At 46.5% G+C, this 22384-nt stretch overlaps 1 protein-coding gene across 3 annotated transcripts; it reads left to right on the forward strand.

Annotated features, from left to right (window-relative positions):
• The first annotated feature begins 9038 nt into the window (after positions 1–9038).
• Positions 9039–21676, forward strand: HMGB3 (high mobility group box 3). Of its 3 annotated transcripts, none has more exons than XM_081963825.1 (5): positions 9039–9195; positions 12456–12619; positions 14571–14710; positions 15962–16136; positions 20369–21676. In XM_081963825.1, the coding sequence occupies exons 2-5, from the start codon at positions 12470–12472 to the stop codon at positions 20519–20521; spliced, it is 618 nt and encodes a 205-aa protein (XP_081819951.1). In that variant the 5' UTR covers positions 9039–9195; positions 12456–12469; the 3' UTR covers positions 20522–21676. The 3 variants fall into 3 exon arrangements, with proteins under 3 accessions (XP_081819951.1, XP_081819950.1, XP_081819952.1); XM_081963824.1 differs by lacking the exon at positions 9039–9195 and adding an exon at positions 10767–11053; XM_081963826.1 differs by lacking the exon at positions 9039–9195 and adding an exon at positions 11950–12063.
• The last annotated feature ends 708 nt before the right edge of the window (positions 21677–22384 follow it).

Genomic DNA, 22384 nt, shown 5'->3' on the forward strand with positions numbered 1-22384 from the left:
TTAAAGCACAATTGCAGTTGTAAGTCCATGGCTACCTGTACTATCTCCAGACCACATTGGAAGACCAGCTTCCTTGCTCAGTGGCTTCCTGCGATGCTCCCCTCTTGAAATGTATTCCAACGTCAGTAGCTCAGGGTGCTGGTTGCGTTGTTGGACTGAGCTCCAAGCTTGGCAATTTGGTTGCAAACATGTCATCACCGTTCAAGGAGACGTTGTCTGTGCTCTTTGAGTTGATTCAACAGGCAGCACACAGACGGCATCTCCTCAGACGGGGACGAAACATTCGCAATCAAAAATCGCTGAGCTCAGGGCTCAGACCAACAGCCCCAGACCCCACTCTTGGCTGCCTTGTAGTTAAAGACTTCCAGTGTTGGGGCATTCACAACTTCTGAAGGCAACTTCTGTTCCACTGACTAATTGTTCTAACTGTCAGGAAGTTTCTCCTCAGTTCTAAGTTGCTTCTCTCCTTGATTAGTTTCCACCCATTGCTTCTTGTCCTGCCCTCAGGTGCCTTGGAGAATAGTTTGAGTCCTTCTTCTTTGTGGCAACCCCTGAGATATTGGAACACTGCTATCATGTCTCCCTAGTCCTTCTTTTCATCAAATTAAGACATACCCAGTTCCAGCAATAATTCTTTATATGTTTTGGCCTCCAGTCCCCTAATCCTCTTTGTTGCTCTTCTCTGCACTCTTTCTAGAGTCTCCACATCTTTTCTACATCGTGGCGACCAGAACTGAATGCCATATTCCAAGTGTGGCCTTACCAAGGTCTTATAAAGTGGTATTAACCCTTCACCTGACCTTGATTCTATCCCTCTGTTGATGCAGCCTAGAACTGTGTTGGCTTTTTTGGCAGCTGCTGCCCACGGCTGGCTGGCTCCTATTTAAATGGTTGTCCACTAGGACTCCAAGATCCCTTTCACAGTTACCATTATTGAGCAAGGTACCACCTATACTGTACCTGTGGATTTTGTTTTTCCTGCCTAAATGTAGAACCTTCCATTTTTTCACCCTTGAATTTCATTTTGTTAGATGGCGCCTAGTGTTATTCCAGATTTATTCACCTTGTGTAAGAGATGACACATTTGACCCCTCCCTCAGGCTCAGCTTTCTAATCTCCTACTTCTTCCTCAACCCCCCCCCCCCAAAAGAAAAACACCACACAGCCTACTTGCCTTTTTTGGGGGGGGGGAAGCCAAATTTTGAGACAAACTATGACCTGGATGACTGAAAGTCTCCACAAACATTTGAAAAACCACAATTTCCTTGAATTACACAGAGATGCCTGGAAGTAAAACGGCACAGAACGGAAAGCTAAATTTCTTTTTTTGACAGGAGTGGAAACGTGGTGTAACCTACCTAAGAAGGGGGTTGGACTAGAAGACCTCCAAGGTCCCTTCCAACTCGGTTATTCTGTTATCCATATTGTCCTGAATCAAGCCTGGGTTTTCCCTCTTAAAAGTTGTCTCCATGATCTTGCAGCCTTTGGTGTGCTCCGGTCTCACCAAACGGAGTGTGGCAATTCACCTTTTCCATGACCATGGATTGTTGTACAAGGAGTCCATTGAAGTGTGACCTTTTCTCCTTTCCCAAGCGTCCCGTGGCACAGAAGGAATGCTTTCGGTCAACAAAAGCAGGGCTGTGGCAGGGGGGGAGGGGGGAACTCCCCCCCCCCCCCCGAGAGTAAAATCGGTTTTGAAACAATACAAGGGGGGAATTCCTTTATGGGAATTGGGCTGGAGCATTCCAAAGGGGAAGACAGAGGAAAGCGTAATTCTAGATTTTAGTCCTGTTTTTCTGTGTTTCTCTTCCTTCGTGGTTGGAGTGCCAATGCGCAACCAGAAAAAGGCCATAGAGAGCAGATTCTTAAACGCTAAAAAGCTAAAAGTTTCTGAGTTTTTCTGAAAAGAATCATTCTTTCCCTTTTCACTCAATGGGAGACGACAGACGTCAAAAACGAGAACAAGAACAAGAGAATAAAAATACAGTGACAGGGACGATAGACACATCACAGCTCTTCCATTAACCACTTAAGTGTGAAGTGAGGTCCACGGAAGTCAATTTATGTCTGAAACTGTGAAACTTTGTAGCTGAGACAACTGAATTGGGTAGGGCATCTATCGATAGATAAATGGTTATAGATACACAGATTGTCCTCGACTTATGACCCCAAAATTTGTTAAGTGAGTTTTGTCTCATTTTACAACCTTTCTAGCCACCGTTGTTAAGTGAATCACTGCAGTTGTTCAGTTAGTAACCTGGTTGTTAAGTGAATCGGGTTGGCTTTGCTCATCAGAAGGCCAGAAGATTTATGTTGTCAGTCTTCAGGCTCTTGCAGAAGCTCAGAAGGTTGGGAGCTGATCTCTCCTCCAGGGTTAAGAGGTTCCCATGGGGAGGAGCCACAGCAGAGAAGGTCCTTCGGCCAGACTCTGCCAGCCGGAATTCCTTCACTGGGGGGGCCCACAGCATGCCTCCTCCCATCCCGTCCCAACCCATCCCAACCCAACCCATCCAACCAACCCAACCCAACCCAACCCAAGGATGATGGTTCTGGCAGTACAAAAGCTAAGATTTGAAAGATCACGGCTCCCACGCCAGCGTTTTGCTGAACCCAAGGGGATGGATTAGGAAATGTGCATTTTTTTCAGCAGCTTAATTAGCCGGAGAAGGGTTGGGTCACGGCGGCCATTCATTTCCACCTCTGGCTGCCATCCAAAAAAGCCACTTTGGCACGCGATGTAAAATGTTTTCCAGGATCCTGGGGGGACTGGTGATTTATTTTGACTTGCAACAGCTGGACTCCCCCGTGTCCTAATCAGAAAGGGCTTCTGAGATTCTCCTCCTCCTCCTCCTCCCACCCAGCCGCTGCCAGTTTCCCCATTTTGAGTTTGCTGTGCAAAGGAAGAGACATCATTGATAGGGGGAAAACAGTTTCACTCCCTTTCATACTTTTTTGGCTGTACTAAAGACCAAAGACCTGGGTAGCTTCTTCGTTCCTTCCTCCCTCCCTCCCTTTCTTTCTCTATTCCTTCCTTCTTGTCTCCCTCACTACACCTCCTCTATTTCTCCCTTCCTTTTTCCTCCCCCCCTCTCACTCTTCTCCTTTCCTTCCTTTTTCCTTCCTTCATCCCTTCCTCCTTCTCTATTCCTTCCTCCTTGCCTCCCTCCCTCCCTTTTCCTCTATTCCAGAGGTGGAAGTCAGCCAGTTTGGACCAGTTCACCCAAACCAGTAGCGGAAATCACGGGTGGTGCCGCCCACCCTCCCCGGCTGTATGGCATGCCATTTAGGCCCTTTTTTCACCCAAGGCGCATGCGTGGCAGTGGCCTGTGCTCTCACATTTGCAAACCGGTAGGGAAGGTACCAGCCCTGCTCTATTCTTTCTTTCCTCCTCTATTTCTTCCTTCCTTCTTTCCTTCCTCCCTCCTTCCCTCTCATTCCCTAAGCCTCCACAGCTTTTTGAAGCCTATAGGAAGTCCTCAATTTACAACCAATTGTTTAGCGACCATTCAGAATTACAACCACCGTGGAAAAAAAGTGACTTATGCCCGGGGGTTGCGGTGGTGACGGTTGCTGAATCTCCCCAATCACATCATCAAAATCCGGGAGCTTGGCAAGGGGCAACTGCTCTGTTCCGGGTCCCGTGATTGGCATTTGGGACTTTCCCAGCCAGCAATGGGAAGAGGCCGGGTTCACTTAAGGCTCACTTAAGGACCGTTGTGATTCAGTTAACAACCACAGGAAAAATGGCTGTGAAATCAGGCACAGTTTACTGAACAAGTCGCCTTGTTTAGCAGCAGAAATTCCAGCCCGCAGTGGCGGCTGTAAGTCGAGGATGCCTACCTGTCGAATACAACAGAATAAAGAATTTTATTCCATTCTAGAGAAGTCTAATAATAGAATTCTATTCTAAATTAGAGACGTCTAATTTAGGAACGTCTGGCATCTTTTTTTCTTTTCCGGTCTGGGAAAGTCTCCGCTCAGATCATTGGCAAAATCAGCTCAAGGGAAACATAGAATTAGACTAGAGCTGGAAGGGACCTTGGCGGTCATCTAGTCCAGCCCCCTGCTCAAGCAGGAGAACCTATATCATCTCAGACAAGTGATTGTCCGGTCTCTTCTTAAAAACCAGTGATGGTGCATCCACAACGTCTGAAGGCAGGTTGTTCCACTGATTAATTGTTCTCACTGTCAGGAAATTGGAGAATAGCTTGACCCCCTCCTCTCTTCTCTGAACTCTTTCTAGAGTCTCAACATCTTTTTACATCCTTTTTACAGATTACATTACTTTTACAGATTAGATGGAGAGGTCTGCTATCTATAGATGCGCCAAAAGAGTGCAGAGAAGAGCAACAAAGAGGATTAGGGGGCTGGTGGCTAAAGCATACGATGAACGGTTGCAGGAACTGGGTATGTCTAGTTTAATGAAAAGAAGGACCAGGGCAGACAGAATAGCAGTCTTACAATATCTCAGAGTCTGCTCCAAAGAAGAGGGAGTCCAGCTATTCCCCAAAGCACCTGAGGGCAGGACAAGAAGCAATGGGTGGAAGCTAATCAAGAAGAGAAGCAACTGAGAAGTAAGGAGAACTTTCCTGACAGTTAGAACAATTAATCAGTGGAACTGCTTGCCCCCAGAAGTTGTGAATGCTCCAACACTGGACGTTTTCAAGAAGACATTGGATATCCATTTGTCTGAAGTGGTGTAGAGTTTCCTGCCTAAGCAGGGGGTTGGACTAGAAGACCTCCAAGGTCCCTTGCAAGTCTGCTATTCCATCTTTCTAGAAATGACTTGTTCTTCTTATTGGGGAAAACCCAAAAGCTGTGATTTGATGTTACCTCCTTATTCCACTGCAACAGAGAGAGTCAGAAATCAATGCTTCCTTTTCCCTTTCTTTTCCCAACCTTTCCTCCATTCACTCTCCCCTTTCCCCTTCCTGCTCTTTTATGTACTTTTGTATTTTTCATTTTGCAATACTTTAAAACCTAATTTTCAAAAAAAAAATGTTTAGATAGAATAATGGATTGGCTAGTTGCTTCCTCTGCCACTTAAAAGAGACGGATAACTGGAATGCTTTTCAGAATAAATGTTCCACCAGCAGACCCTGGAAAGAGGGTGGGAATGGATGGCTTTTTCAGCACCTGGAGCTGTTCACCAAAGGAGCCTTTCAAGCAGTGAGGTTCCTTCCCCATAGGAAATCCCGACACCGGGAAGGCCAGGCAAGGAAGGATGGAGGGAAACTGAACAAGGAAGAGATTCAACCTGGCAATAAGGAGGAATTTTCTGGCAGTGAGTGCAATCAACCCGTGGAACAGAAGTTGCCTTCGGAAGTTGTGGGAGCTTCATCACTGGAGGCTTTCAAGAAGAGACAGGACTGCCCTCTGTCAGAAATGGGGTAGGTAGGGTCTCCTGCTTGGGCAGAGGGGGGGTTGGACTAGATGACCTACAAGGTCCCTTCCAACTCTGTTAATCTGTAAGATATTTAACCCTTCATTGATCTACGGAGGCTCACTGGCTTTCAGGTTGGAAGCGGCTGACCAACCCAAACCATTTCACCTTTTCTGTGATTTGTTTGTCTTGCATTTTCTTTAAAAAACCCAAACTTTTATGATCCACAAAGAGTCGCTAAATGAACTGTTGTAAGTCGAGGACTACCTGTACCAAACTCCAGGAATTGAAGTCCGGACATCTTAAAGTTACCAAGGCTGAAAAAACATTGAATTAGTTTGATGATTTACACCTGACTAACAGCTCACTTATGCCTTGAAACCAAAGCTGTCGGTTAATCAAAATCCAATACTCAACCTTGCCCAAAGAACCGAAGGCAGAGGTCGGCAATCTCAACTCAAAGAGCCATAAAGCTCCTAACCGGCCATTCAATTCTAGAGCCGACCGGAAGTCCAGTTCCCCCACCATAGAGTCTCCTCCTAGACTGGCGTCCTTTTTCCTCTACCTGTCCTGACTGAAAGCTCTTATCAATTGCGGAGCCGACTGGCGACAGAGCCACAGCAGAGGGATGGAAGCGCCACCGGCGGCTCCGGAGCCACAGGTTGCTGACCCCTGACCAAATGGCTCTTCAAGAAAAGAAGGGGGCCAAGACGCATTGTCTCTCCCCCCCCCGCCCCCACTTCTTTCCCGGGGCTTCTCCTCAAGCTTTGAAACAATTTCGCAAGCCAGAAATTTGACAAGATGTCATTCTGTCCCCTCTTCCCAGGAAAACCGGGTCCTCCCTGTTAGACAATCATTAGCCGCAAAGCAAATACTGCTACACTTCTGTTGTGTAATTTCCCTGCCTCCCCTCACAGACGACAAATTGAGGTAACAATCAGAGATAGGTTAAAACTGGGGGTCTTGCTAAAAAGGAAAAGAAAAAACCTGCAGTGTCATTCCGCATATGCATGAGAGTTGTCTTACGTTCACCCGTAAGTACGTTTGATCCACACAGCACGTGGTTAGTTTGACATGGAAAATTAAAACTGGAGAATAGTAGCCGTATCCTTTTCTCCTGATTTGGCTGCCCCCTTCCTAGTTCCAATATTCTTAATCCCTCTTCACACAGTGGTCACCAAGCAGTGATCTGTGAACCACTGGTGGTCTGCAGAAAAATTATTTGCATTTTTATATTGCACTAAATATTATTTATCTTTTTTAAGGATTCATATTAGTGGTCCGCAGGATTTAAAATTATGAATTTAATGGTTGCTGAGATCCGAAAGGTTGGCAACCCCTGTCTTAATACATTTAAATTTACTTGAAATTTAAATGTTTTTAACCTTCCTCCCTCCCTCCCTCTTCCTTCCTTCCCCTCCTTTTCCTCTTTCTTCCTTCCTTCCTTCCTTCCCTGCCTCCTCCCCAATCTGGTGAAGACTCCATGCCCCTCAAGAGTTGTTTCTTGATAGTTTCTTCACATTTTAATATTTTTATTCTTTGCTCGATTACATTTTAATACATTGACATTTATTTGGAAGCCCCTTCCTTCTCTCCTTCCCCTTTTCTTCCTTCCTTCCTTCCTTCCTTCCTTCCTTCCCTTTTCCTTCCCTCCCTGCTTCATCCCCAATCTTGTGATGACTCCATGGCCCTTGGAGTTGTTCCTTGATTGTTTCTTCACACTCCAATATTTTTACTCTTTGCTTTATGAGAGTACGTTTTAATAATTTAAACTGACTTGGAAGACCCTTCCTTCCTTCCCTCTCTTTTTCCTTCTTTCCTTTCTGCTGCACTAGTACTTCACGTGATCTTGATTCAATCTCTCTGTTTATACAACCCAGGATTGTATTCGCTTTTTTGGCTGCGGTCGGACACGGCTGGCTCAAATTCAAGTGATGATCCATAGGACTTCAAGGTCCTTCTCCCAGTTGCTGGTTTTGAGCCAGGTCTCACCTAATCTGTACTTATACCTTTGATTTCTTTTCTCCCCCTGCCTAAATGTAAAACTTTGCTTTTCTCTACACTGAAATTCATTTTGTTAGAGAGAGCCCATTGTTCAAGTTTGTCAAGATCTCAAGTCAAGATTTAAGCCCCCCAAAAAGCAGGATTGCAAGAGCGTCTCCCCTTGAAGTCAAACCGAATTCCCGTCCAGTTTCTGGGGCCAAAAGAAAATCCTTTCCAATAAAAAAAACCTGTTCAAAAGCTCAGCTGAGAGACCTGCTTTAACGGGAGGTCTTTAAAATGTAGTCCAGTTACTTCCATCTCAGCCGCCCTCGGAGGCTTCTGCGAGGAAGAGAAAGATTGCGAATGTCACGTTAAGCCCTTCAGATCATGCAAATGCATTCAAGGCGGAAATATTCCGAATCTTTATTTAGAAGTAATCTGAATTCAATGAGACTCAACTATCAAGGCCACACGCCCCGGAGATCAAACAGGAGCTTAGCAGGAGTCTTGCTCAGTCGGTCAAGAAATATCACAATTGGGGTTGAAAGCCTTAAAATTGCCAAGGTTGGACACTCTTTGCCTCAGGGCCATGATGTTGAAGCAGAGGTGGCACGCTGAGCCTTCTCTGTGGGCACGGGCATCATCGCCAGCCACTCTTCCTGGTTCCCTCAAATGCATGTGTGCTGGAGAGCTGGTCCAGCGCGCATGGCCAGACTCTCTTGCAGGTTCCAGCGCTCCGGCATGTGCGCGCACTCCAGTTTTGGCACTCATTGCTGAAAAGGTTGACCATCACCGCCATAGGAAGACCTTCCTTGTTGATTTGCTTAAATGAGTGTTTCTCTACTTTGGCAACTTTATGACGGGTGGACTTCCTCTCCCCGAATTTCCCAGCCAGCAGGAACCCTGGGAGTTGAAGTCCCCCCCTCCTCCTCCCACTGTTGAGAGACCCTGGTTGAAAGGTTTGAGGTATAAACACCCTGGTTGACTCACCCCAAACAGTTCCAGCAGACTGAGCCTTTGAATGGGAGTGAATCCTGACCTACCAGGGTCTTCTCTCCCTGACTCCCCGGCCTTCCATAGCCAGCTCCGGAGTCTCCGCAGCCACGTGAACTCCGCAAACGGCCAAGCAGCCTCTCCGGCCGTCTCAGGAGTTGGAGAAAAGGGAAACCTCCTCATCTTTTGGCAGTTTCCCCCTCCCCTTTCTTCCTCCTTCTCCTTCCCACTTTTTCTCTCCCTCTCTCTTCCCCACACTATCTCTCCCTTTTGTTTTCTCCCTCTCCCTCTCTCCCCTTTCTCTCTCCCTCTCACTTTCTCCCTCCCTCCGTCTCTCCTTCTCTCTCACTTTCTCTCTCTCCCCCTCCCTCTCCTTCTTCTCTCTCTCTCCCTTCCCCCTCTCCCTTTCTTTCTCTCTTCCTCCCCCTCCTTCTTCTCTCTCCCCCTTTCTCTCTCTCCCTCTCACTTTCTTTCTCACTCCCTCTCTCTTTTTCTCTCCCCCCCTTCTCCCTCCCTCTCTTTCCCTCTCCTCCTATCTCTGCCTGCTACCTGGGGGAGCCAAGCGGGGTGTTTGGTCTCCTTTTTTGAATGAATGACCTGGCCCCTGCCAGCCAATGGGCGCGCGGGCGGCTGCTTAATATTCAGCAGGGCGGGGGCCAATGGGGAGGCGAGGAGGTTGTTTTAAACGGCAGAGCCCCGCAGCCAATCAGGCCGCTCTCGTAGGCAGCCAACGCGAGGCTGACCAGCCGCCGCCAGCAGCGCTGAGCCTTAGCGCGTCGTGTGTGCGCCTCGCTTTCTTCCTCGCCTTCTTGCTTAGGTTCACGCGAACAATACAGGTAGGTGCCCGGAGCCCCGCGCGGCAACTTTTTCAGCTGATCCCGCCCCCCCACTCGCCCCTCGCCTCTTCCCTTCCACGCCGCCTTTTTCTCCATTCTTCTTTTATTCCCAGCCCTCTTTTTTGTTTGTTTTTTAAAAAATATGCATTTCTCCCCATTTAAATACAATGTCTCTATTTCTAACCCCGTCGATACAATATCGATCCCCCCCCCTTTCCTTTCCGATTTTTATTTTTATTTTATTTTTTTTGGCAATTCCGGCTTTTTAATTCCTCCCTTCCTCTTTTTCCCACCAACTTTCTGACTTTTTCCCCCCTCCCTTCTTCCCCTCCTTCTCTCTCTCTCTCTTTTCTTCCTCTTTCCCTCTTTTCCGTGATTATTTTTATTTTTTCAAGGGGAGAAAAATCCGATTGGTCCTGATCGGGCTGGTGGAAAGGGAGTTTTCCCTTCTTCCCCCTCTGCCTCGTGGGTGCGGGGGGCGAGTGGGGGGGGCTCTCCACGCGTGTGCGGGTTTTGCAGGGGGCGAAAAGGGGATTCTTCCGGAGGGGGGTGCCTAATCTGCAGTGCGTGTGTGAAAACGTGCCTGGGTGCCTTGAGATATCTCTCTCTCCCACCGTGTACGCATCCACGCCCCCACCCACCCACCCACGAGCCAGAGCCGCGGAGCATGGGTTTTCCGCGGCTCCCGCAGCGGAACATGGGGTTGGTGCAGCAGCGGCTGCTAAAAGCCCGCATGGGGAAGGAACGGGATCAGTTTGCGCTGATCCTTGCGCTTGGGAGGATCGGGCCGGCGAAGTTGCCCGGCCGTGCGTAGTGCCTGCCGTTATATTCTGCATTCATAATGGCTGTCCGTCCTTTTTAAAGCATCTGACAGAAGGGGGGGGAATATCAAGTCCTGCGAGTCCCGGGCAGAGCGAAATAATCCCCCCCTCGTTTCCCTTGCCGCCTTGGTCTTTTTTTGTGGTTTGTTTCTCCGCCGCCTCGCTTCGGATCGCCCCCAAACCTTTCGTTTCCGCTTGCTTTTTATTTCCCCTCTCCGAAAAGGCCCCTTTCGTCGTCCTCCGTCCCCCGCGAGACCCCGAGCCGACCCTTCCTCGCGCCGTCCGGGGCTGCTGGCTTTTGCTTGTGTGTGTTTGCCTTAATATGGCTGGCGTTACAGTAGCAGACCTAAAGGAAGAAAGACGGGAGGGAGAGCGACGCGGGGGCAAAATTCACCCAGGGGGCCCCTGCAGCCCCCCAACCTTTCGCATCCGTCCCCTTTTCTTTATCTCTCTCCTCTCCTGCCCTCAGCGGGGCGTTAAAACCCCGAATCGGGCTTTTTTGGGGGTCCTTTCCTCTTTTCTTTGGGCGACCAGGCTTGTAATGGCTGCGCGCAGCCTTTGTTAAGACTGGCGATTGCGCTAAGCAGGGGGAACGGCGGGGAGAGGGGGAGGGGGGAGGCCTCCTTCAGACCGGTTTCCCGGCCCCTTCCCGAGGCTTCTCCGCCTCGAGACCGGGCTGGTTCGAAAGAGCGTCGCTTTTTCTACCAGAGGAGCCCGGTCCCGTCTTTCCCCTCCGGATGGCCGACCGACCAAAGGCTGGGAACGGGGAAGGCGAGCGCCAGTGGCTTTGTTAAAGGCGCTCGCATTGCCTTTGGAGAAGCCATTTTAGCGAATGGGGCGAAAGGGAAGCGCTCCGCTCTCGCTCTCGCCCAGCCTCAGCCAAGGCGGATTGCCTGCGCAGGGGCCAAGGAGCCCAGACGAGGGTCGCCGCTCCGGACCCCCAGGACCCCCCCGAATCACGCTGGACCCCCAGAGCTCCCCAGGGGGGGATTTGAACGGCAGTTTCTTTCATCAGAAAACGTTTCACAAAATGGAAGGTGAATTATTGGGACCGGGAAACGGGCGCGGGTTTGGGGCTCTTTTGGGGGGGCTTTTTCGACCCTTTTTTTCCACGCCAAGATACGGGCACATCCCCCCCCCATACGGGGTGGGGAGGCTTAAAGCCAGAGGGGGGGTCTCTCTCTCTCTCTCGGGGGGGGGCACGTGCCCTAGGAACCTCTTTCCTCCCCCCCCCAAAAGGAAAAAATATTTATTTTCCCAATGACCCTTGGGTGGAGAAAACAACAAATTTTTCCAATTTCTTCTGCTTTTGAAACTTTCTTCTCTCTTTTTTTTTTGCAGATGTGGGGGTGCAACAAACAACATATATTTATAGAACGGGGATGGGGTGGCGTTTTTTTTTTTCATGCAACTTTTGCAAAAAGGAATGGAGGTGTTTTTTTTTAATGCAACTTTTGCAAAAGGAGAGGTGGTTTTTTTTTGGGGGGGGGGGTTCCCCGGGGAGGCGTGCCAACCACTGAGATAGCTTTTTTAATTCTAATAATAATAATGGAAAGGATTTTCAACTTTTTTTTTTTTTTGCAAACGTGGGGTTGGAAAGATTTTATTTTGCCCAGCTGCATAGGCAGAGTGAAGAGGGTTTATCGCCTCCCCAGTGAAAGGAAAGCTGCCTCCCCTTTTTTCAGGACCCCCCCCCCTTTTTTTTTCCCCCTTAACCCTCAGCAAATGCAAATCCTTCCCTTCAGTAGGAAACTTGTAAGGAGATGACCAGTGTCCTCCTTCCCACAAACTTAGCTCAGTAGCTGGCTGGGGTTGAGCAACCTCGTAATGGCCACAATCTCTTGTGCACTGCAGTCCTGTGATGTGTGCAATAATTGAGGGTGGGTGGGGGGATCTTTAAATGGAATTGAACCGTCTTCAGAGGAACTGTTTCTTTCTGGATCAGGGAGACCGTGTGGCCTGCAGCTATCTTGACACGGGAAGGTTGAAGTTCTCCAGAAGTTTGAAACGTAGTGGGTGGGCCAGCCCAGGACTTCCAAGTCCACAAGTAGGCATCCACCTGTTTAAAATCTCAAAATATTCTGCCCCTGCGGGCTACTTTGTGCTTAATATATATGTATATATATTGATGAGATGTGGGTAGAGGAATTGGACATGGGCAGTTCAGGATGGTGCATGCCATAACATCCCAAAAAGAGAGAGAGAGAGAGAGAGAGAGACGAAGGTAGGTTTTTAAAGGGATAAATGATCTATTAAAGAGTTGAATGTGTTGGGGATTTCCCGGGGGGGGGGGGGATGCATTTTTTATGTATATATCATACTTTTAAAAAATATTTCCCTGTTTCTCCATCGACTGAAGGGGTTGTTGTGTGTATGGGCTTGGCTGCGTGGGGCGATGGAAGATTGGTTTTTCAACTTGGATTGTTGTTTGCTTTTAAGCGTTTCGTTTCAAAATGGCGAAAGGGGATCCAAAGAAGCCGAAGGGAAAGATGTCTGCTTATGCGTTTTTTGTGCAGACCTGCCGCGAAGAACATAAGAAGAAAAATCCGGAAGTTCCTGTGAATTTCGCCGAGTTTTCCAAGAAATGTTCCGAGAGGTGGAAGGTATGGTCTGTCTCCCAAAATATATATTTGTGCTCTCCCCAACCCCTCCCCACACCTGCTATTCCAAAGAATTGTATGACAGTTGGGCAAATAATTCATAATTCATTAAATTGATATGCTGTCTGATTTCCGGTGAAATAAAATTTCGCATCCACACGGACAACATTCTACAGCCCTTTTCTTCTTCGTTTTAGTTTCTCGTAGTTAAAAAAAGCTTCCTATTTTCAGTAGCGTGAATTATGATAGGGGCGCCGTGTTCAGGAGGAAGTTTGAGGGTATCTGTACGAAGGACGGTTGCAGGAACTGGGCCTGGCTAGTCTAGGGAAGAGAAGGACCAGGGGAGACAGGAGAGCAGCCTTCCAATATTTAAGGGGCTGCCCCAGAGAGGAGGGGTCAAGCTCTTTTTCCAAGGCACTCAAAGGCGAGATAAGGAACAATGGATGGAAAGTGAACAAGGAGAGATTCAATCAAGAAACGAGGAGGGAAGTTTTGGGATATCTTTGTGGTTGGTTATGCCCCCTCTGGCAACCATTTTGGGAGGGCGACTGCCACTTGGTATCAAAATTCCAGATGGGCCCTTGCCAAAAGTTGGCCACCTCCAAGAATTCTGAAGAAGATTGCTTAGACTCCATGCCATAACTGTTTGGCTTTCTTATAGTATAGGCTCTCTTGCTTGAGCAGGGGGCTGGAATAGAAGACCTCCAAGGTCCCTTCCAGCTTTATTCTGTTCAAATTCTTCATTTTGACTGAATTCATAGTTAGGGTTTGCGATGGGACAACCCTGCTCTCACTGTTTGTTTTGAAGACGAGAAAATAATGTAGCAATATTAAATCAACTTTACACAGCACATTAAACTACGGTTGGTTTGGGAAGCCCCGGGTGGCCGAGTTTATCTGCCCTACACCAAAACCCATGATTTCTGAAAACACCAGGCCCTTGAATGCAAACCAAATTTGACCTTGTGGCAAAGGAGGAACTCTAACTCAGTTGTATGTTGGCTTGTTTTGATGGAAAGAGACAGATTTCTTGCTGACTGGTTTGGAATACTCTCTGTAGCTGACATCACCCAGACCATAGAGATAGGTGTGGGGGGGGGGGGGTTTAGGACTCCTAGAAAGTACATTTTATTGATCCTGGTTGAAGATCAGCCCAACTGCTAGAGCAGTGTTAGCGAACCTTTTCGGCACTGAGTGCCAAAACAGGAGCGCATGCATGCGCATGGGGTTAGCACTGGAGACCAGAAGAGCAGTTCCCCGGCGCACAGGCAGGCAACAGGAAGCTGACCTTCCGCTTTCCAACATGTGAATGCTCACCAGTCACCTGGTCTTCCGGTTTCTGGCACGAGTGGAGACCAGATGGCCGATGTGCATGTGTGCGCCAGAACCTGGTAGAGCGACAGCTGGCGTGCCTGGAGAGATGACTCTGAGTGCCACTTCCGCGTGCCATAGGTTTGCCATCCCTGTGCTAGTGGTTAAAGGTATCACAGCAGGCTTTGAGAGAGACTGTTGGTTATGTGCAGAGTTTCACATCTGATCTTCCCAAAGTTCTTTTGAGCAGGTGGAAGACAACTGCAGTAGCCACCTTTGTCCGTACTTTGAAACAGCTGCATTTTCTCTGAAGGTCAAGTTCTGAAGAAAATGTCCTTTTTTAGCTGCTACAAAATCAGAGCATCGTATGGTTGCTTTTAAAGCACCGTGGATAGGCCTTGTGTTCGCATCCACATCCACTATATTGTCTTTTGAAGACTGAATTGTCTGGGATACTTGGTTGGTGTCTTCTGATGCTTGAGAGATACCTGAAGAAGTAGCTAAAAAAATCCCATCCAAAGGATTTCCCTCCACAATCTTTGTTCTGGAACTGTGGTTCTACCTCCTTTGATGACGTCACTTGGAGTGTCTTGGTTGTCCTTTGGGTTTTTGTAGGATTCATGTATTCTCTCTCGTTTTTCAGACCATGTCAACCAAAGAGAAAGGAAAGTTTGATGAGATGGCAAAAGCCGACAAAGTGCGATATGATAGAGAAATGAAGGATTACGGTCCAGCGAAGGGCGGGAAGAAGAAGAAGGACCCAAATGCGCCCAAGAGGCCGCCGTAAGTAGACGTCACACCAACCTCCTCAATTCGGGTACATTTTTAGAATCAGTTGAATAAGACAGGCGATGGACAGCATGACATTCCTGAAGAGTAGCAGCAGCTTTAAGGAACTGCTTTTTAAAGTGGCTGCAACTTTGCATGGGTGAAATCTAACCAGCTGGTAATTAATGGTCATAGTTGCGACTCTTAGAACTTTCTTCTGGTCCTAAATTTGGAAAAAAAAATCCTGAATCCCAAATGGGATGTTTTTGTAATGAGTAACTGACACCAACCACATTTCGATAACCAAGCTCTATTTGCAGCCAATTTTCACAAGTGGTGTTCTTCTGATTTCACACAGGACTTCATGCCTCCATCCAGATGTTTTTGAATACTACAATTTTGGAAGATTGAGAGAGCCTTTTATGATATTATAAATTCCCTGCAGCTGGATTAGCATTCCTTAAGGATAGCTTCTCAAATTGGGCCTGGCTGTCTTCTTTAAAAAATAAAATAGCTTTAAAACAGATGATTCCTAATTCGGGGTTACTTGCTAAGTGGGTTAATATTAAAAGTTAAAATAGTTCTAATTTGTCCTGCCACTTAAAGTGGGATATTGGAAACTCTTTGGATTTAGCTTTGCTAAAGGGTATGGAAGGTGGCTCAGTGGCTAAGACGCTGAGCTTGTCGATCAGAAAGGTTGGTGGTTCGAATCCCTCGCACCCTGTAACAAAGTGAGCTCCTGTTACTTGTCCCAGCTTCTGCCAACCTAGCACTTCGAAAGCACATAAAGAATGCAAGTAGAAAAATAGGGACCACTTTGGTGGGAAGGTAATAGCGCTCTGTGTGCCTTTGGCGTTAAGTCAAGACCACGGAGATGTCTTCAGACAGCGCTGGCTCTTCGGCTGTGAAACGGAGATGAGCACCGTTCCCCCTCAAGTCGGGAACAACCAGCACCTATGTGCGAGGGGAACCCTTACCTAAAGGGTATGGGCTGCAGCCTTGCTGGAGCATAACCCTGGTCTGTTTTTTGGTGGGGGTTCGGGATCTTTTGCTGAGTCCCAGCTTGTCCTCAGTAGCTCCTTCTGACACTTGTGCCAGAAAGTAGAACAAGAGGCTTGCAAGCTTGGTACTCCATGTGTTATGATTCTTATACTGTCCCCTAAGAAGCAACTCACGGCAGCTTCTTGTTCAAGCCCCCTCGTCCCAGCTTTTGCTGCAGAGCTCTTGACCCACTCCCATTTTCAGTTCTCCTGCATCTTTCCCCAGGTCTGGATTTTTCCTCTTCTGCTCTGAGTTCCGTCCCAAAATCAAGTCCACCAATCCAGGCATTTCCATCGGGGACGTAGCCAAGAAGCTGGGCGAAATGTGGAACAATCTCAGCGACAGCGAGAAGCAGCCCTACAACAACAAAGCTGCCAAGCTGAAGGAGAAGTATGAGAAGGTACGGCTGCGTTGTTGTTGCTGCAGTGCAGGCTGAAGGGTCTGGGTAGCTTTGATCCAGGGAGGGAAGGCAGCGGCAGCCAGACTGGGACGAGCAAATCCAACTGGCTGTCCTTTCTTGCTTTGTGGAGTGAATCTAAGAATACAGTGCTGGTTCAATCACTATATCTTGGGGTCCTTGGTGCTCTGCGAGTTTGGTGGCTTTCTTGCAGGCGTTTCATTACCAAACTAGGTAACATGGTCAGTGCTAGAAGAGTGTATGGTTTGCTGTCTGTTTATATACTAGTGGCTTGCTCGGTCAGTGTTGGTCACTCCGCAGCCCCCCATTCTCTTCCAGCACTGATAATGTTATCTAGTTGGGTAATTAAATGTCTGCAAGAAAACCACCAAGCTCACCGAGGACCAAGGACTCCACAGCCCTTCTCCTCCCTTTCTCTGTTCCAAAAACCCCCATTCCGTTCTAGCACTGATGATGTTACCTAGTCGGGTAATTAAATGTCTGCAAGAAAACAACTGAGCTGTCAGAGCACCAAGGAGACCCCGCAGTTCAGTCCTGAGCGACAAATGCTCTCTTCTGTTGGAATCACAATATTGTGTTCTGTATAGCAAGTAGTCGTCTGCAATATTGAGAAGGGAAGCAGAGAAAAGGTGAATGTGCCTGTTGGCGTATCTTGATGGTTAACAAGAGCATCCAACCCAAGCCTCTTTCCAGGGTTATGTCCAAATGGAGAACCCACTTCTAAAGATATGGTGAAATGGCATTTCAATTATTTTATTTTATTTTTAAATTAAGACCTCTGTGGACAACTTCTCAGCACAAAATTAAGGATAAGTTTCAATAGTGACACTACAATTCCACTCAGGTTAATCCAGAGGGAGAGAAAGAGAGGGGGTGGGTGGGGAAGCAATCTAAATTTCAACAAAATAATAATAAAAATATCACTTCAAACAAGTCCTTTCTTTAAACAAAAATTTCAAATTTGCAAATAGGACTATTTATACTGTTGTTTCCCCCCCCCTCCTTTCCCCCTCTTTTCCTGCCATCTCACACAATGCCAGCCCCTCCCCCCTTTCCCAAGAAAAAGGAGAAACTATATATATCCCCAGGAAGTGATGAATAATTTTTTAAAAACTGACATTTATTGATGTTTGTATTCTGCTTTTCCTCCAGCAGCAAATGGGTTCGTGGTATGCTTCGGGTGTCTCCTGCAGACATTTCACTACCTGCTTAGGTAGGCGGCGCAGGAGTGGTCTGGGTTGAGGTGTGGCTTCTTCCTTGATCAGGATATTCTTTCTCCCTTGATTGTTTTCTGGTGCAACTTTGGGGTAGCCTAGAGCAAATCCAATTGCCAAACCCTTAGACAAGCAAGAAGCAACAGCAGACAAACAATCGGGGAAGAAACCACACCGAGGCTAAGATGGGCAAGCCAAACTAATTACGTATAAATAACCAGCGAACGCCACTCCTCCCAGCACTGATGATGTAACTTAGACTGGTAGTGGAAGATTGGCAATCTTCAGGAAAGCGCCCAAGCTCAAGGAACACCAATTAAACCCCCACCCACCCAGCCCCCCGCCTCCGGACCGTTCAGCCTCGATCTATAGATATTTTCTTAACTGGATTCTATTTTTCTGTTGGAAAATGGGAATGCCAGGCTTGGAAATTCACAAAAACCAACCTGGAAAGGAGAGAATGCCAAAGTATTATTGCTTGAACGTGATAAAATCACTCGGAGTCTTTATTTTGGTTGCTAAGTGATGTGAAGGTTAAAAGAACCATCCTGTGACTAGAACCGATTTTATGACCGTGATTGCCGCAGTTGTTAAGCGAACCCAGCTCTTCTCACCCACCCACTTGGCTTGTCAGAAGCCAGCAAAACAAGCCACAATTGGAATGCTGCTATCATGGTAAATCCAGGCCAGTTGCCAAATAAATGCCTGGCTTGCGACCATGAGATGCTGGTGGTCATAAGCGCAAGTCGGTTTCCAAGTGTCCGGATGGTGAACAATGGTGGTGTTGCGACAGTGGTAACTTAAGAAGAAACGACTTACAAGCTATCCTCAAAGGAACGTAACTTCCAACCGTCATTAAATGAGTGGTTTTAAGGACTGTCTCTACCCTCTATCCCAACGGTCATGAAATGAAGGGTCCTAAGTCAAAGGACCACATGTTCCTCTCTGATCTTAGCCAAGTGTCCCAACAGATGCACCTCGGGGTTCCCCCCTCCGTAAATCAAAAATGTTTTAAGTCATCCCGTGTAGGAAGATTCAGGCAGGTCATGCGATGAGATTCTGACCTTCAACTGACTTTTTTTAAACTCCCTAAAGTTAGTGAAGATAGGAATGTGTTTTTGATATATGATAACCATTTTTGCCTCCTCCGAGTTCTGCTCAAAGAATTAAGCCCTTAAATGTGCTTAAAAGACAGAGTCATCTGTAGTAAAAACAACAACAAGGAATCTGGCATGATTTAACAATAATTATGTTGAAAGAGCAAGTAGAAACCGAAAGTTTCTCCTTGGGAAGTAAAACTTTCTAAGTATCTTTGTTTCTCTTCTATGTTTTATTTTGGGTTAGACAGTTAGCAGAAACACTGATTAACGAGTGGCTGGCAAACATTGCTTTCTGGCATCTGGTTGCAACTTCAAGCAGTTTTTTTATTAGTTTATAATATAAAATAGAAAAGAAAATAGTAGGAAAATAGGGGAGGGGGAAGGGAAAAAGAAAGAAAAGGCATGGACTACTTTTAGAATAAGATAATAAGTAGAATAAGATAACAGCATCAAACCTCAACTTTTTACTTTTGTATAGTAACATAAACCAGCTATTTCTATAACAACAAACCTATCTAATCAGTAAAATGCAAGTTTTTGGCCTGGCTAGTCTGAAGAAAAGAATTAGGAGGTGACATGATAACAATCTTCCAGTATTTGAGGGGCTGCCACAAAGAAGAGGGGGGTCAAATTATTCTCCAAAGCACCTGAAGGCAGGAGGAGAAATAATGGATGGAAACTAATCAGAGAGAGAAGCGGCAGCCTGGAATTAAGGAGAAACTTCCTAACAGTGACCAGTGGAACAGAAGTTGCCTCCAGAAATTGTGGCCACTCCATCACTGGAGGTTTTAAAGAAGAGGCTAGACAGCCACTTCTCTGAAATAGTATAGGTTCTCTTGCTTGAGAGGGGGGGGGGGGGCTGGACTAGAAGACCTCCAAGGTCCCTTCTATCTTTATCCCATTCTAAATTCTCAAACTTCAAGCACAAAGTCCAGAAGCATTTCCAAGTAGAAGCAAAAGTATTACATTTTTGTTTTCTTTAAATCAAAGCAGTCAATTTAGACATTCTGTGCCAACTCCATCCATTTTTGCAGCCATTTGTGCGAATCAAAGTGTCCTTGTGTTTTACAAATTCAGGCAGTTTTAAAGTATTGAATAAAATTTTGAAAATAAACCAGCCATGGATTTAAACCCAGGTTTAATTAGGCTTAATAGCAAGAACTCTGAAGGGATCTTGCAATCTTAGAAAATGACCAGCTAAATATGAGCCAGTTGTGTGCAGCAGCAGCCAAAAAAGCCAATGCAATCCTAAACTGCATTAACAGAGGGATACAATCAAGGGAAGTACTAATACCACTCTATAAAGCCTTAGTAAGAGCACACCTAGAATCCTGCGTCCAGTTTTGGTCACTACACTACAAAAAAGATGTGGAGACTCTAGAAAGAGTGCAGAGAAGAGCAACCAAGAGGATTAGAGGATTGGATGCTATAACATACGATGAACAGTTGCAGGAACAGGGCATGGCTAGTCTAGTGAGGAGAAGGACCAGGGGAGATATGAGAGCAGTCTTCCAATATTTGAGGGGCTGTCACAGAAAGGAGGGGGTCAAGCTATTCTCCAAGGCACCCGAAGGCAGGACAAGGAATAACTGATGGTGGAAACTGATCAAGGAGAGAAGCAACCTAGAACTGAGGAGAAATTTCCTAACTCTGAGGACAATCAGTGGAACAGCTTGCCTACAGAAGTCATGAGTCGCCAGAGGTTTTTAAGAAGACACTGGACTGCCATTTGTCAGAAATGGTGTAGGGTGTCCTGCTTAGGCGGGAGAAGGTTGGATTAGATGACCTACAACTGTTGATCTGATAATTTTTGGACCCTTTACCTGAAGCAGCCAGGACTCCAGGCGCCATGTCTTCGCTGCGGAAGGCAAACTAAACTTTCTCTGTTTGAATATTACAGGATGTTGCAGATTACAAGTCTAAAGGCAAATTCGATGGCGCGAAAAGCGCAGCGGCCAAAACTGCCGCAGCGGCCCGGAAAAAAGTAGAGGAGGAGGAAGACGAAGAAGATGAGGAAGATGAAGAAGAGGAGGAGGAGGAAGACGACGAATGAGAAACTGTATAATCCTTGTTTCCATGTGAATACCATAGAGTAGGGGAAACACCATTAGGAAATGAGAAAAAAAAAATCCAGCGCCTCTCGCTTGAGACGGTGCCTTATTTGTCCTTTATTAAGATTTACACCCCAGCCCCCAGCCCAAATTTGGTTTTTTTGGATCACAATATACTGTAGCCTTTTTGGAAGTCCATAAATAAAAGCGCTCTAGGGAAAAACGCAGAAACAAACTGAAACAACAACAACCATTGTTTAACCTGGTTTACATTCAGTAGTTAGGGACCCTCTTCCGGGGTGGTCCTGCCTGTGTAACAAAGTTGTACATATTTCCAAACATTTTTAAAAACAAAAAGGAAGAGAAAAAAAGCAAAATGGAAACAAAAGCGGAAACTCTTGTGTTCTCCTAACTCTGTGCACTTTTTTCCTGTCGGTGTAACAAAAGCATTTAAAAATGTTTCAAGCATCTTATTTTTTAATTTGTAAGGTGGTGTTTAACTATATGGTTATTGGCTAGAAAAATCCTGGGTTATAAACTGTATATATCTATAGTTTGTAAAAACTAGACAAATTCTTGTAGTTCATGCTTTGATGACCCCTGAGAAAAGGGAGGGGGGAAAGAAAGGCTTTTAATGGGGTGTGATGGGGGGGGAAGCCTCTTGTGTGTTTTTCCCCTTCCCCTCCGGAAAGGCCGTGTCTCAAAGCGTGCACCACGAAAGTAGATCTAATTTACACTACAGTGAGCGTACATTTAGCTTAAAAGTTGTCTTTCTGTATATAGTGAAATAGCATTTCTGCGGCCATTCTTAGTTGTGAAGGGAGGGGAGGGGGAATTCAGCTGGCATGAGATAAAAAAGCAAATTGTTATGGATTCCTTTCTTTTTTTCCCTTTTTTTTTTTTCTTTTTCGTTTAAAGTGGGGTGGTTTTTTAACCAGAGCTGTAAAAGTCTCCTTCCCGGGTCCGCTTTTAAAAGCGAGGGGGAAGGCGCAGAAGAGTTCAAAAACGCCTCTGTACTTACAAAAAAAAAGAAAAAGAAACAGGAAAAAGAAAAGAGAAAAATTTGCGACAAACATTACGTTGGTTTTTTTTGTATGTTTAGAATGCTGAAAATGTTTTTGAAGCAAAAAATAAACAGTATTACATTTTTAAAACTTCTTGACCATATTCTGAAAGTTCCTGCTTTTGAATGGAGGTTGATCATTCTTGAGCCGCGGCTAAAAGATAATGGACGGTAGCGGCACAAGCCTCGCGGGAGGGCGATGAGGGATGGGCCGCTGATCTGAGACAAGATGGCCGCCTGGTGAGGGGGTTTGCTCATCATAGACACTATGCAAATTTGAATCTTCTTATACTTGGAAAATATCAAAAGCTGAGGGGAATACTTAAAAACGGGGGTGCGAGCCGCCATTTGCAAAGGTGTAGTAGGGTGACCCAACGAAGGGGGAAAGCAGAAAATTTCTTTATATTAGATGTGTGGGGTGCATTCCTGGCCCAAATGCTATGCTTTGTAAATATTAAAATGTGCCTTTTTTGTCTCGTGTTTCAATTCTCATGGCGTTTTTTTCTTCTTTCCCCGATGACTCCTTCCGGTAGTTCCCTGGCCATGGGACACAGAAGCCAGGTGAGGGTCCTCCCAGGCTTGTCCCAAAAGTGCTTTTTCTTCAAGAGGCGCAACTTGGACTTTTCTGGTTTTTCTTTGAGGAGGTTTCGCTTCTCATCCGAGAAGCTTCTTCAGCTTCTCTCAGAAGCTGCTTCTGCTCTGGGAGATGAAGAGGCTTCTGGGATGAGAAGCGAAAGGTCTTCAAAGAGAAACCAGAAAAGTCCAAGTTGCGTCTTGAAAAAAAAAAGCACCTTTGGGACAG

The sequence above is a fragment of the Natrix helvetica genome (genome assembly GCF_964273705.1).
Source record: "Natrix helvetica genome assembly, chromosome: 11".
NCBI classification, from domain to species: domain Eukaryota; kingdom Metazoa; phylum Chordata; class Lepidosauria; order Squamata; family Natricidae; genus Natrix; species Natrix helvetica.